This window comes from Manis javanica, chromosome 16, assembly GCF_040802235.1.
Source record: "Manis javanica isolate MJ-LG chromosome 16, MJ_LKY, whole genome shotgun sequence".
NCBI classification, from domain to species: domain Eukaryota; kingdom Metazoa; phylum Chordata; class Mammalia; order Pholidota; family Manidae; genus Manis; species Manis javanica.
In genome coordinates, this window is record NC_133171.1 from 46,776,894 (window position 1) to 46,790,071 (window position 13,178).

General features: G+C 49.4%; 1 protein-coding gene and 1 long non-coding RNA gene across 7 annotated transcripts; one reads left to right on the forward strand and one right to left on the reverse strand.

Annotated features, from left to right (window-relative positions):
• Positions 1-1,700: 1,700 nt before the first annotated feature.
• Positions 1,701-13,084, reverse strand: LOC108395053 (kelch domain-containing protein 3). 6 transcript variants are annotated; one of them, XM_017657041.3, is made up of 15 exons: positions 12,928-13,084; positions 10,587-10,799; positions 10,233-10,409; positions 9,966-10,081; positions 9,728-9,799; positions 9,381-9,594; positions 9,214-9,300; positions 8,940-9,048; positions 8,742-8,815; positions 3,643-3,790; positions 3,444-3,510; positions 3,260-3,364; positions 2,862-2,936; positions 2,649-2,766; positions 1,701-2,210 (listed from the first exon to the last, which is right to left on the reverse strand). In XM_017657041.3, the coding sequence occupies exons 2-15, from the start codon at positions 10,738-10,740 to the stop codon at positions 2,074-2,076; spliced, it is 1,653 nt and encodes a 550-aa protein (XP_017512530.3). In that variant the 5' UTR covers positions 10,741-10,799; positions 12,928-13,084; the 3' UTR covers positions 1,701-2,073. The 6 variants fall into 6 exon arrangements, with proteins under 6 accessions (XP_017512530.3, XP_017512528.3, XP_017512529.3 ...); XM_073224875.1 differs by lacking the exons at positions 1,701-2,210; positions 2,649-2,766; positions 2,862-2,936; ... (1 more) ...; positions 3,444-3,510; positions 3,643-3,790 and adding exons at positions 6,779-7,404; positions 8,543-8,621; positions 12,389-12,527 and having other exon boundaries at positions 12,928-13,068; XM_017657037.3 differs by lacking the exons at positions 1,701-2,210; positions 2,649-2,766; positions 2,862-2,936; ... (1 more) ...; positions 3,444-3,510; positions 3,643-3,790 and adding exons at positions 6,779-7,404; positions 8,543-8,621.
• Positions 5,341-6,627, forward strand: LOC108395055 (uncharacterized). The gene is made up of 3 exons (XR_001852583.3): positions 5,341-5,480; positions 5,955-6,051; positions 6,222-6,627. It is a non-coding gene; the product is annotated as an uncharacterized lncRNA (long non-coding RNA).
• Positions 13,085-13,178: the final 94 nt, after the last annotated feature.

Here is a 13,178-nt window from a genome sequence, read left to right on the forward strand (position 1 = left end):
TCAAAGGCCTGGGGTGCTGATATAACCTTGTAGTGGACACACATTGTGTTGTCTTGACCATCCTTCATCTGAACCCTTCATATGTTGGAAATTCTCCACCAAAAATCTAGGTACAAGATAGAGTCCACCTCCCAGCATATAAAATGCCAGATACTTGCCTTCCCAATATTCCCCCTTGCAGCCATACGGCCCAGGCTTGGTTAATCAGACACCTCAGCTGGGAATTTCTCAACCCAGGGCAAAGCAGGAAGGAAAGTGAAGTACTTTTCATGGCAGCAGTGACCTGTTCACATCCACACTCCACTTCTGAGATGTGATTTGGAGAGCTTTTACTGCTCAGACCTTATCTCTGCTCCCTGCCAACATAATCCTGAGCTTTGCACCAACCGTTTCTCTCTCCTTAACGTTGAGCCCAACAGTTCAATAGTATTTTCCTGCTTTTATCTGCCAGAATCTGTTCTTTGGCTTTAAAGACTGATGTATGTGACACTGGGGACCCTGTAGCACTGGATCCCTCACTCCCTCTGGGAAAGGGTAACTATTTGGCAGCTACAGTCCTCAGTTTACAGTCACCAGAAGAGCACTGTTACGCATCATCTCACATTTCTGTCATTGGAACTGCATCTTCTCCCCCAGCCCAGAAGCATCGAGCCCTAGATGTTCTAGCTTCTAATTCTACCTTTTCTTTCTAGCTGCTTTTTGACTGTTAGATGTTCATCTCTCTAATATCCTGTAATTTCTTATGGTTTATCTAGCTTCTCCCCCAGCCCCCAATCCTGTTTGGCATTAACTGGGCTGCTTGGTTCTTTGGGTTTATAAATTTCAATTCCAGAAAATTCTCAGCCTCTTCAATATTTTTTCTGGAACTGTGACTGTATGTGCCACACATTCTCACTCTATTGTCTATGTTTTTTAACCTCTTTTCCTTAGTTGCCATTGCTCTGTATCCCTCTGCAGACCTACTTTGTTCATAAAGTTAACCATAAAGTTAAAAAAAATTTTTTTAATTTCTAACTTCAAATACTCTAATTTGTCATTTTTTAAAGTTTTCACTTTTTATCAAACCAATCTGATCCTTTTTAGTATTCTTTCATTAGTTATACTTTTCCTTTAAATATAAGTAAGACATTTTACAATTTGTATTTTATATCTCCAGTGTCTCAGTCTTTGCTAGCTGATTCTGCTGCCTATTACTCCCAACGATTCCTGCTTACGGTGGTTTCTTTCCTTGTGTGCTTTGTGTTTTCACTGAAAGCTAACATTCTTTGAAATTCTGAAGGAACTCCTTGAAGTCTGGGTTTAAAGTACAATCCTTAAGACAGGCTTGCATTTGCCTTTGCCAGGTACCTGAAGGAACTACCAACCTGAGACCACTTTAAATCGATAACCAGCTCAAGGATTTTCTAGTCTACATGGGTAGAATGAATTCTAGACCCAAACAGTATTGAGAGCCAGCTTTGGTTACATGTTATTGAGGAAGCTTTTGTTGCATCCAAAACTGAAGCTAAGTCAGTGAGCTGTGGGACTGTTTCACTCTTTCAATAATTGTGTCATCTTTTGGGTTTAAGTAGGAAGAGTATTTGATCAGAATTTTTACTTTGTAGGAGCCTTAGGTTTGTTGCCTACTCCCACACATGGTCCATAAAACTAGCTCTGGGCCACCCACAGTTCCCACAAAAAAATGCAGAATAATAAAAAGATGAATGACAAGGATGTTTATGAACTGGCTCCACAGAAAGTTCCAGCCCTGGGAACGACTTACAGACCCATGCCTTCACTGGCCTCTTTTCTTCTAGACCAAGGTCACCGGTTTAAGGCAAAGATGGGAGAAGACACAATGATGTGATAAACCAGATCCAAGCAGAGGAAGTGTGGCTCAGTAGAAGGCTGAGCTGCTCTTCTTGTTCAGCTCTGGGCAGTCCAAGCGCCTCTAGAGGTCTCTGAGCCAGTCATGTTCAAGAGCATCTGTGACCCTTGCCCTCGGATGGGAAAGAACCAGAAAAGGCCAAGCCCAAGCTCTGTCTTTACAGATTCATTTCCCACTGGGGAAGTAGAAGAGCTGAGGACAGTTTATTACTCTTTGCTCAAAGGGAGATGTCTCCGGTCCTTGCCTGCATTTCGACGCCTCTTTCGATTCAAGAAGCTATCTAGCTTCTTGCTGCGTTTCAGCTCCTTGAACTTCTCAGCCAGGGCTAACTGGCGCTGCTCAGCTAGAGAATAGAGAAAGAAAGCTAGTAGGCGGAGGGGGAAATGCCATCTTTCCCTTTCCCTGGGTCAGTAATTCTCAACCACTCTGCTGGGATACACAACTTGTTTCAGTTCACTGGTGCATCTAAGCAAGCTGACTTTTTCTATCATTTCAGTCTTTTTCAATTAAACTAACTGTGAGCTCCTCTTATGTGCCCAGCCCAGCATATGTTGGGTGGTGAGACTGAGATAAAATCAACACCCTCTGCCCATAATTTAATTGGGGATGCAAGCTGGGTTATAGGTAACTCCTTTCTACTATTTCTACTTTCCTCCAGCTTACCATGGAATCCAGCCTTCATGCCTCCCTTAGGGAGCTCATGGACCCCCAACACAGTATCTGCCACCATGGCCACTGAACCTGTCCGCGTAACCAGCCTGTAATAGCTGTGCTCACTCACATTTCTTCAGGAAGTACGGCCGACGGCCCTGCTGGGCCTGAGCCCGCTGCTCCCGCTTCAGGGCCAGGCGCAGCTCCTGCTGCCGCTTCTGTTCCTGCTGCGCCATTTCTTGCTGCTCCTGAGGAGCAAAGGTAAGAGGAATAAACAGGAGGGACTGAGAATCACCTCCTGCCTTGATCTGCTCTCACCACCAAGGCAATTCTGACCACTCACCATTCGCTGAAGCAGCTGCTGCAGTTTCTCATGCTTCTCCCTGGAATGGTGCTTCTTTAGTTGCTTTTTCACAAGCTCCACATTGGAAAATGAACACGATGGTTGGCATTAGCATTCTGTAAATGTTAGCTGACACGCTGTGTCAAGAATTATTCTAAGAGGTTCATACGGTCACTCAGTGACTAACTATACAAGATAGGAATCGTCATTTCTTTTTGTGATTAGAAAACTGAAGCAAAGGTTAGGTAATTTGCCAAAGATCACATAGCTAGTAAACTGATGAGCCAGGATTTGACTATGTAAGAACCAAATTAGGGAGAGTTAAATCTGCCCGTCACTGCTCTAATCTGTGCCCTTGTTTGCATCCCTCAGAACCCTCACTCTCTCACACTGCACACCTTTTTCTCTTTGGCTCTGATGTCATGCAGGAATTGATATGTCTTGTCAAACACCTCAGGATTATATTCCCCCGACAGATCATCAAAGCGGGGATCCCGGGCTACCTTTGGGGAAAACAGAGAGAATATAAAAGAACTGTTCAGTGTCCTTTCACCGAGAAAGTGCTTCTTGCCTCTTCCTCACCTTCTTACTGATGGGGACAACTTGCCGCAAAAACGGCACGCGGACCTTGGCTGACATTTCCAGAGGTCTATGGAGAAAACAGACGACAGATCAAGATGCCAGTCTTGGTCAAAGGCCTCCCACATGCCACCTAAGAATGCAGATACCTCCTCAAGGTTCCAGGTACCCTCCAATTCCCAAAGCAGGTCTTGCTCCTCACCTGTGCTTATCTACGACACATACATTTTGGACAGGTGGCCTAGAGCCTTGCTTCTTAGTACTGTTTCTGGCTACTGACTGTTTGTATGTCTTAGTCCCCTCTTGGCTCTGCAATTCCAATAGCTCCTCAAATGACATGTTAGATGTGCCTGTGGAAGAGTGGGGAAGGCAGAACACAACCCAGTTCAGCATCACCCATTGAGGCAAAGACATCATCCCATCCTCATTCCTTAGGTAACTGATCATTTCCAAAATCCCCATCAGATGAATCACTACAGAGCCCAGGCAGCACAGGCTGTAACTGTACTACACCGACACCTAACTTCCCAACTGTTCCAGTTATCTGGGGCCTCACCTTGCTAAAGAAGGCTCACATGTAAGGCTGGAGGACCAAGCCATGGTCCTTTCTTTTTTTACCCTCTTTTAAATTTTTCCTTCACAGGTTTCCCCACAAGGGCCTGTCTCCCTTGTCAATGTTCCATTTCTACTCTCAGCACCTCTCACCTCAATCAGTGCTCTAGCCTCCTAACAGGTCTCCTGACCTCCAGTCTCACTCCTCTCAAAGCTATGCTCCCCACTTCACCTGAGAGAGGCACTGAAAATGTATATCTGATCTTTTCATTCCACCTCATTTCCATAAATATGTACTTCAGATCATGTCACTCTAGAAGTCAAAATTCCCCAACAGCTTCAGCTTGCTCAGAGTAAAAACTACAGGGCTTACAATGCCTGAAAACCCTCAGGTAACCCAGCCCCTCCCACCCGACTACCTCCATGCTATCTCTAACCTCATCTATTAATCTCCTTGCCACTCCTCTCCAGTCAACCCTCAGTCTGCCAGCCTCCTAGCCTGGCAGCTGCCCGTGGCTTCCTGAGCAGGAAGGTATGTTCTTTGCCACGGTTCCTTTGCTTGGAACACTATCTCCAGATATATTTATTGCTTGCTCCCTCACCTTCTACAAACCATTGCTCAAATGTCACCTACCCTGTGAGGCCTCCACTGATTATGTAAAATTACTATCATTCCCCTGCTTTATTTCTCTCCATAGTCCTTATCACCTTTCGGGAAAATTGAGATACAATTCACAGACCATAAAGTTCACCCTTTAAAAATATACAATTCTGTGCTTTACTGCCTTTCAATATTATTAATTTGCTTTTATTTTTTTTACCGCCCTTTCTAAAAGGTAGACTCCATGAGGACAGTTCTGACTGCTATATTCATTATTGTATCTCCAGGATCTAAAACTGTGCCTGCATACAGTAGGTGCTCAATAAATGCTTGCGAAATTTGTTGAATCCTGACCTACTAACCCTTCCCCAGCAACCCATGCCTTTCCCTGACTCTGCTTTGCACATTTCCTCCCTGCGTCACACCCTCACTCCCCCCTTTAAGAACTACGCAGGATGTCCTAACTGGCAGCATCCCCTGTGGCTCCTCACTTTCCATGGCGCTGGGGCCACTCCCCGTGTCTGCAGCCTCCCGGCAACCGCCTGCCGGCTCGGAGCCCGCACTAGCCCTGAGCTCCAGGGCATGGGGCGGATGCAGCCAGCTGGCCCTGCCCCCGCCCCAGCGCCCGCGCCGCGCGCCGCCCCTCGGCCCGGCACCTTGCCCTCACCCTTCCGCAGGTCCCCGGCCCCGCGGGGAGAGCCGGCGGCCGCCCCGGCGGGAGCACTCACTCTCGGCATTGGCTCAGCCGGCGCGACGAGGACGAATGGCGCCGCTTCCGCTCGGGCGGCTCCCGCCCCGCCCCTTCCGGCATCTCCGGGATTCCGTCCGCACCGGCTGGTGATCAGAGCTGAGCACACCGACTAGGCTCCCAGCGCGGGAGGCTGCTGGTGGGTGGCAGGGAAGCCCTAGGCCGAAAAGGGCGCCCACTCGAGATAACATCGCCAGCTTTTGTCACATGGCGCTGGACTCCCTACCAAAGAAAAACTTGGGCCAGTGCCTGCTGGCATTTGATTTCCTAACGCTCTTGGTTGTGTTAGCCAGGAAAATAGCTATGAGGGGGCTCGAGAGCGAATAAGGCCTATAAAGCCCACTAAAAGGGACTCCAAAAGTTAACCAGTTAAAACTATAGAGAGCCAGTAAAGACTCACAGAGTAATGAGTTAATAATCAGTTGAAGCTCCAAAGGCCGGGAGCAACTTGCAATATCCAAATACTCCCCAGATAAAGGAAAGTATGAGCGCAGCCCGTCTTCATCGTGTCAATTAGATCATGCCATTGTTTTAAGATTTACTTCAGCCTGCTAAAAGGCTCAGCTTATTCTTTAACCTAACCTGTATGTTGTGTTTTTTTCTCCTCCTCCAGCCTGTAATCAAGTAATTTGCAACCTGGGCAGGAGACAAGCATTATGATAATTATCCAAACAAGCCCAGATATAAACAGCATAGTAAAAGTTTCCAAGGTAAGATTGCATTTAAAACCCAGGAAGTTAAGAAGATTCTTAACATATTCTTCAGTGGACAGTAACTCAGCCCACCTTGAGGGCAGGGCAGGCAGTTTTGTTATGTTCCCAGAGGGAACCTGCTATCCATGGGAGGAACCGTTGTCAGTAAATCTGTATTAATTTTGCAGAATTACCTGGAGGACTGGTAATAGAAGAGACGAAATGCCTCTCATCAAAGATAAACATTTTGAGACCACTAAGAAGTCTACACCCCTACCCTTTGTCACATTCCTGGAAAAATCCTTAAAAGGGGAAAAACCCTATCTTTCAGTGCACCTCTTCTCTGAGGTAGCCTACACTCCCCATTCTCCGAGTGTGCACCTTTTTGCCTTAAAACTTTTTCTCAACCTCTCAGGGCACCTCTCTCTGAGGTTACCTGCATTTTCTTTTTCTTTAAATAAAAAACCTCTCAGGTTTTTCTCTGAGGTTCCCTGCACTTTTTCTCAACCTTTCAGGGTGTGCCTCTCCTCTCTGAGGTTGCCTGTGTACTTTTTCTCTTTGTGTAACTTTATTAAATAAAACTCTGCTTCACTACTGTGTCTCTGCCCTTCAATTTTTTGTTGCGGCAGGACAAGAACCAAGAAATAGACACAACACCCCGCGAACTGAGTAACCAGAACTTGTTACCTGCCTTCTTTGCAAACTTCTGCCATTCCCAGCATATTCCATCCACATAAACAGATCACACGTTTGGAGGTTTTTTATTTATTTTTATAAAATCTGAGCTGGCTGAGAGCATCAGGGTACAGCAACAGCTCAAGAAAGGGAAGGGTGGGATTATCTGCTGGTCCTCGCCTCCCCAGGTAAGGGAGGAGGTTTCAATTCAGCAGCTGCAACTCCTCTCAGCTCCCAATCAATGCTCATGGCTCAAGCAGGAGGAAGGGTGGAAACGGGTGGGGGCAGCTCCTGAGGCTCAGACACTGCTTGCTTCTCGCTTCTCCCTTCTCCCCATTCCCTTCACTTCCTAGCAGGGCCTGGCTGGCCTGGGGCAGAGCAGAGGCCCAGAAGCAGTTGGAGGGAGGTGGGCGGGACAGAGCACCAAGGGAAGGGCCCAAGGGGGAAAGAGACCTAGCGCTCCCCCTACAGCTCCCCACTGAGTTCACAGCACAGACAACACCTCTAGTCCAACAACTCCACATGGAGGTATACCAAGTCCAGGGTCCAAAGGGACAGGCAGGTGAGAGATGGGCAGGGGCAGTGAAGATAACAGCAGGCTCAGGAGGGGAGGCAGCAGCAACTTCCTCCTACCCATGGGAGGAGACGATGGGGCGGCTGATATTGCTGTTGGTGGTCATGGCGTTCAGCTCCCACCTGGGAGGCCAATAATGACAGGCAGAAAGAAACAGGAGTAAGCCTCCACCCCAGGCCCAGAATTGCTCCAACAAAGCTATGAACACATCAGTCCCTTCAACTTCCTAAACCTCAACCACCCACAGCCACCTCTTCCTTACAGCCCTAAGTTTATCAGGCTCCGCCTACCACCAAATTAAGCTTATCACCCATTCTTTCATCTGCACGCTCACACAGACTTCCTGCTTGTTTTTGTGTCTGTGTGTCTCTATATATTCTTGTGTCCCCAAAAGCTGGAGAAAAGCACCTGTATACACATCTCAGTAATTGTCTTCCACACTCCCTTTCTGCCTCTGCATAGATCCAAACCAGGTAACCCCTCTCCTCCCACCAAGAATACCCATTTTTGCTCTCAACTCCCATCCCTTTAAGGCTCTGATTGGGCTCTCTTATCCCTCCTGAAGCCTTGCCCACCCATTCCACCATATTAAAATTAAATCCCTCTTTTTGACAATTCTGTCACTCTACAGAGACCCACTAAGACCCTCCCTGTGCCAAGACACTCAGTACAGTCTACCTGGTATTAGACACTTGTGCATGTGTTGTGTTAATCCTGGGCCAGCCCAGGATCCATCAATTCAGCCATGCATACCATGTCAGCAAATACTCAACACACAGACCCTCAGCAAATAAAAAGTTAAGCTAAACTGATACAACGGAAGGGAAGTGTCTCACAATGACCCAGAAGGGCACAATTATACACACAGTAACTTTCAGTGCTTAATTTGGACCTAAGAATGGAATTCAAAGAGAAGTAGGTAGGAGGGACCTCCCTTAACTCTGGAACTGTTATCCTGAGGTTCCTAAACTTGTCTTTACTTTGCAGCTGGGTTTGAAGATTTAACCAAACTTTTTCAGCATGTTAACAAAACTAACTGTATAGGCTCAATTCTCAAGAAGTGATGCTTTAGCGTGGTTTGAAAAACTGGTTTGTCACCTAGGTGACATTTTTCTAACTCCTTCCATCTCATTCTCAAGTATACTACATCTCCAGCAGAACAAACCCTCATCTCCTCCATACTCAGATCAAGCTAATCAGTTCGTTCTCCTACTATCCACTCACCCTCAACCAATTCCTCCTTTCCAACCACCCAGTTACCTGATGTCATGGGGCAAACAGGACTGGTCAAGGTTATACTGAATCACAGCCAGTTTGCACAGCGTCTTCAGACTAGGGCCTTTAAAGAAGTAGGGGAGAGGGAGACGGTCAAAGCCAAGGAAAAGGTCCAGTCCTGGATGTCACCACCCAAAGAGAGGGACCCTGATGGCAGGAACACTTTGGGACTAAGTGTACTTACTAAAGTCCAAGATGTGTAAGTCAGAATGGTCTATGAGGTCAAATTCATCTCCTAGGCCTTCCTCAGGTGATGGACTGTGGAGACCGAGGAGATGGAGGAGGAGGAAGGAAAGACCATATGAGACCCTCTTGCTCAAAAGCCCCCATGTTAGTCACAGATGCAGGCCCTTCCCTAAGCCCTCCCTGCTCTCCTCCTAACCTGGTACCCCCGAAGAGGACAATCTTGTCACCAACAATACAGCAGCACTGGCGCCGGCGGGGACATGGCCCCTTCCCCTTCGGTTCAATCTTCTTCCAGGTAAAGGACACTAATGAGAAGTTTATGCAGAGGCTCAATACCTGCCCAATCTAGACATCCTCCCAAGTCCCCATCCCTTACCCACTCAGGATTATTCTCTTCTACTCCCACACCTCCACCCCTCGTCAACCAACTGCTTCTTATTTCTCCCTTAAAGGCAGCAAGCACTCTTTACCAGGGTTAAACTTCCAGAGGTCATGGAAGTGCCGGTTCAGCCTTGCATTATAGCCACCAAAGATGTACAGCTCCCCGTTGTAGCCAACTGCAAGGACAGAGGAACATCAAAAGTCTGAGGACAATGAATGGGAAGGGGGACTTTGTGGGGACCTAAGAGACACTCACAGGCTGAATGGCTCCGGCGCCCCTCAGGCAGCACTGGAGTGGGTGGACAGTCTAGCCAGGCCTCAGTCCTGGTGTCAAAGACACGGATGCGGTTGCAGTAAATCTCATTGTTAGAATGGAATGGCCCAAAGCGGTCGGCACGGCCCCCAAAGACATACATGTGACTGCCCAGCATCGTGGCTGAGTGGAAGTCTCTCCATCGTGCAGGGTTGCCCTGCGCAGAAGCAGAGAGATGAGGGGGAGGGAGTCAGCAAGGAGGCCAGGAAGGGATCTGATCTCACTGTTTGAGCTCCCTATGGTTTCTTCAATTGAGGGTAGGGATCCGGGAAAAAGAAAAAAGGGCAGACCTTTGTACAGATAAGTGTCCATGTCATGGTGCTAGTATCCAGCTTATGAATGTCATTGGAAAAGCAGTCCGCCTGAGTGGAATGAGAAAGGAAGAGAAGAAAGGAATAAAAGAGGGTCACTCACTGGTCACTTTCTGACCTCAAAACCTGCAAACAAGCCAGAGCCTCCCCACCACCCTCAACTCCTCTTCCACTTTCTGATTCCCACTCTAAACCTCTAGTTTCTTCCCAGACCTACCAGCTGCTCATAGCCCCCAAAAATGTACATGGTCTTGCCCAGGACACAAGCCGAATGTCCATCCCGGGCCCCAGGAACTGTTCCTGACACACGGGGTGTGGACCACTTGTGAGTATCTGAAGGAGATGAGAAGATGGACCAGGTAAGCAACCTCTGCCATTCCCTTCTGGACTCTGGGGTTCCCAATTCCCAGCTGCTTGAGCCCACACCTTTCCCAGCCCAACGCACCATTTGGTAGAACACAGCCCCTCTGAGACCCATACTCACTGACGTCAAAGGCATACAGCACATTGCAGGCCCCTTCGGTGTCATTCCGCCCGCCCCAAAGGAAGACTGTGTCGTCGATGAGAACGGTTGAGTGTCCATACCGCATGTAGGGTACCACGGGAACCTGCCCCCGGATGGCAGGCCTCACTGGGGGCAGCTTTGTCCAACGCAAGGACACTGTGGGCACAGTTCTGCTCAGCGCTGGGAACCTCCATCCCCAGCGGTACACCTTTTCCTAAGCCGATATTCATTCCCCCATACCTTTTGGCTATGGGGACCACCACAAAACCTCATTCACCTGCCCGTTCCCCTCCCTGATGTGGGCACCCAGGGCTGGTTCCAGCATTAGCTTACCTGCATTGAAAATGTGCACATCAATCTGACGCAGTGTTTCATAGTCTTCACCGGAGCAGTAACCCCCGAAGGAGAATACCCGGTGCCCAACAGCCACGGCAGCATGGTTCACCCTGCGGGGCCCGCCCTCCAGGTGCACTGTCCACCGTAACATCCCCTGGGCCACGGGTCACAGCAACATGCCCCCCCGGCACGGCCTGCTGCCTCTGCTGCCTGCAAACAAGTTCGGGCCACAGGCTCCTCAGGCAGAACCTCTGTCTGGCTCACTGTGACTCGGTCACCCTGGTTGCCCTCCCACACCACCCACTGGCAGCTTGGGTGGCCAGCCCTGCCCCAGGGGCACTGCTGAGGTCAGGGAGCAAGCCATGGCCCTGTGTCCTCCAACAGAGAAAAGTGGGGCCCCTCCAACCTGACTGCCAGCTCAGAATCTGCTGATCAAGAGCTCAGCATGGTTGCCCCCTACTCAGGGGTTCCACCCTGTCCCTGGCCTGGCACAAGCTCCATGCTCACTTCCCAGACCAGTGTGTTCTCATCTCTCTGGCTCTGCTTACTGCCACCTCTCTAAGAATCTCTGTGCTCTTTAAGGTGGGGACAGAGATCTCAAAATACTCAAAGCTATTTATAGCCCAGCTGGCCTGAGATGGTCCACTAAAAACCGGCATGGATGCTTACAAGCAGAAAAGCTTGTAGGCTTTTAGAGTGGAAGAGCCCCCTATCTATCCAGGACAGGGACCTCCATGTCATCATGGACGGTTAGCCCCTCACAGGCAGCTCTTGTCAAGCTGAGGTGTTGTCACTGGGGTCACCCAGGGCCCCTTACAGGCACGAGGAGTTTCTGACAGCTGTGCCTGGTATGCTGCGAAGACCAAGAACTTAAGCCAGAAAGCATGTGTCTGCCAGGAACTGAGGGAATGGGGGTGGGGAGGAGGGTTTTTCTCCACCTGCCACTTCCCCAAGCCTGCTATCATGATAGAGAACAAGCTGTTTCCAGCTAGCAGCTCTTCTCCCACCTGGGTGCTTGAAAGGGAACAAGGGTGGGGGAGTGCACTGGAAAGGGGAAAGGAAGCAAAAAAAGCCCTGGAGTAGGACAAGAAAAGATCCAGGCACGAGACCCTCTTTCATAGTCTTTGAAAAATAACCTGCCAAGCTAGTGAAAAGGGGTCTATCTGAAGGTTCTGTCAGGCAAATTCTCCTGCAAAAGCGCTGCCTCTGCTGGCAAGCCCCTGTTGGGTCTGGGTGCATCATCTGCTCCCCATTCAAGAAGCCCTAGCAGAGGGAAGAATCAGGCAGAACCTCAGCACAGCAAAAGCTCCAGTAAGGGAGGCCCCTCGCAAGAAAGAGACATAACTTTTGGCTGACTTGCCAGTCTCCAGCCACCCTCCTCCATCTCCCTCAACCCTCCACCCCATTGCTTTAAATAGTAGCTACCCTGCCAAACCTAAAATAGCCCCAGCAGGAAACCACTCTCATTTCATTACTCCTGTCCTCTATCCAAAAGATCTTGGATCTGGGCTTTGGGGGACAGACAGGAGGTGGAAGGGCTTTAGAATGGGAGAACTTCATCTTCCCTCATAGCTTCTATTTCCCCTTGCAGCTAATCAAGGTATGTCAAGCCGCGGGGGGAGGGGGCAGGAAGCAATTCCACCTCATGATGGAGAAAATCTTAGCTTCTTCGTAAGGACAATTCAAGTTCATGAAAAAAGAGCCTGCACCCTCTCAGGGGCTCTGCTTATCTCTGAGTCCCCTGTATCCTTCATCATTGCTGCATTCTCAAGTTTCTTCAATTCCCTTCATTTACCTACCTGCCTCCCTGGTCTCTTGTAATTTTCACTCCCTATTTCTGGCCCTTCTTGATCTCCTGAGAGCTTTGCAGTTTTTTCTTTTTTCCTTCTCAAGCTGCTTCAAGCTCCTCCCCAACAGCCCTCCATTTTCCCTCTTCCACTAAGGGGCAAAAGCAAATATTCATTGCCCTCTTTCGGCCACAGATATATTCCTCCCTGTATATGACGCTATCCTGTGTTCTTCCAGTCATCCTGACCTCCCCTACCCCAGAGCCAGATTCCCCTCCTGTTATCTTCGGCTTCTCCGTTCTACTCATAACCCAGGCTCCTTCCAATTCCCTTCAGAGCCTCCTCCAGCCACCCCGTCTCTCCCACCCATTTCCTTACCATCTTCCCCCGGCCCTTCTTTCCCTATTAACACTCTCCTTTCCCATCATCCCCCTAGTTCCCTCCCCACCCCCACCTCATCGCTCTCAGGCCCCTCCCCACGACGCCAGCTCCAAACGCGGGCGACCCGAGCCCCTCCAATTTTCCTTATTCCTCAACCCATCCCGGACTACCTGCCAGGCCGGGCCGGGGCGGGGCCGCGGGTCGTCGCGCTACCTGCAGCCTAGAACCCGTTGTGCGCCAACCGACTACTAGATCCCCAACGAGATAAACACAGCCAGACTCCCGCTTCCGCCGGGCAGCTGTGTGCGCACGTGCAGTCAAGTGATAAGCACGCAAAGCCTACCGGGACTTGTAGTCCACGTGTTTCGGAGAGACGCAAGGGTCTGAGGGGCAGGCAGAAGCCTAAAGAGATTGTGCGCAT

Coding starts and splice junctions, on each gene's coding strand:
- LOC108395053 (XM_017657041.3), bottom strand. CDS start 10,740: ATGTTACGGTGGACAGTGCACCTGGAGGGCGGGCCCCGCAGGGTGAAC. Junction 10,410..10,586: donor TGTGCACATTTTCAATGCAG/GTAAGCTAATGC, acceptor CTGTGCCCACAG/TGTCCTTGCGTTGGACAAAG. Junction 10,082..10,232: donor GCTGTATGCCTTTGACGTCA/GTGAGTATGGGT, acceptor CATCTCCTTCAG/ATACTCACAAGTGGTCCACA.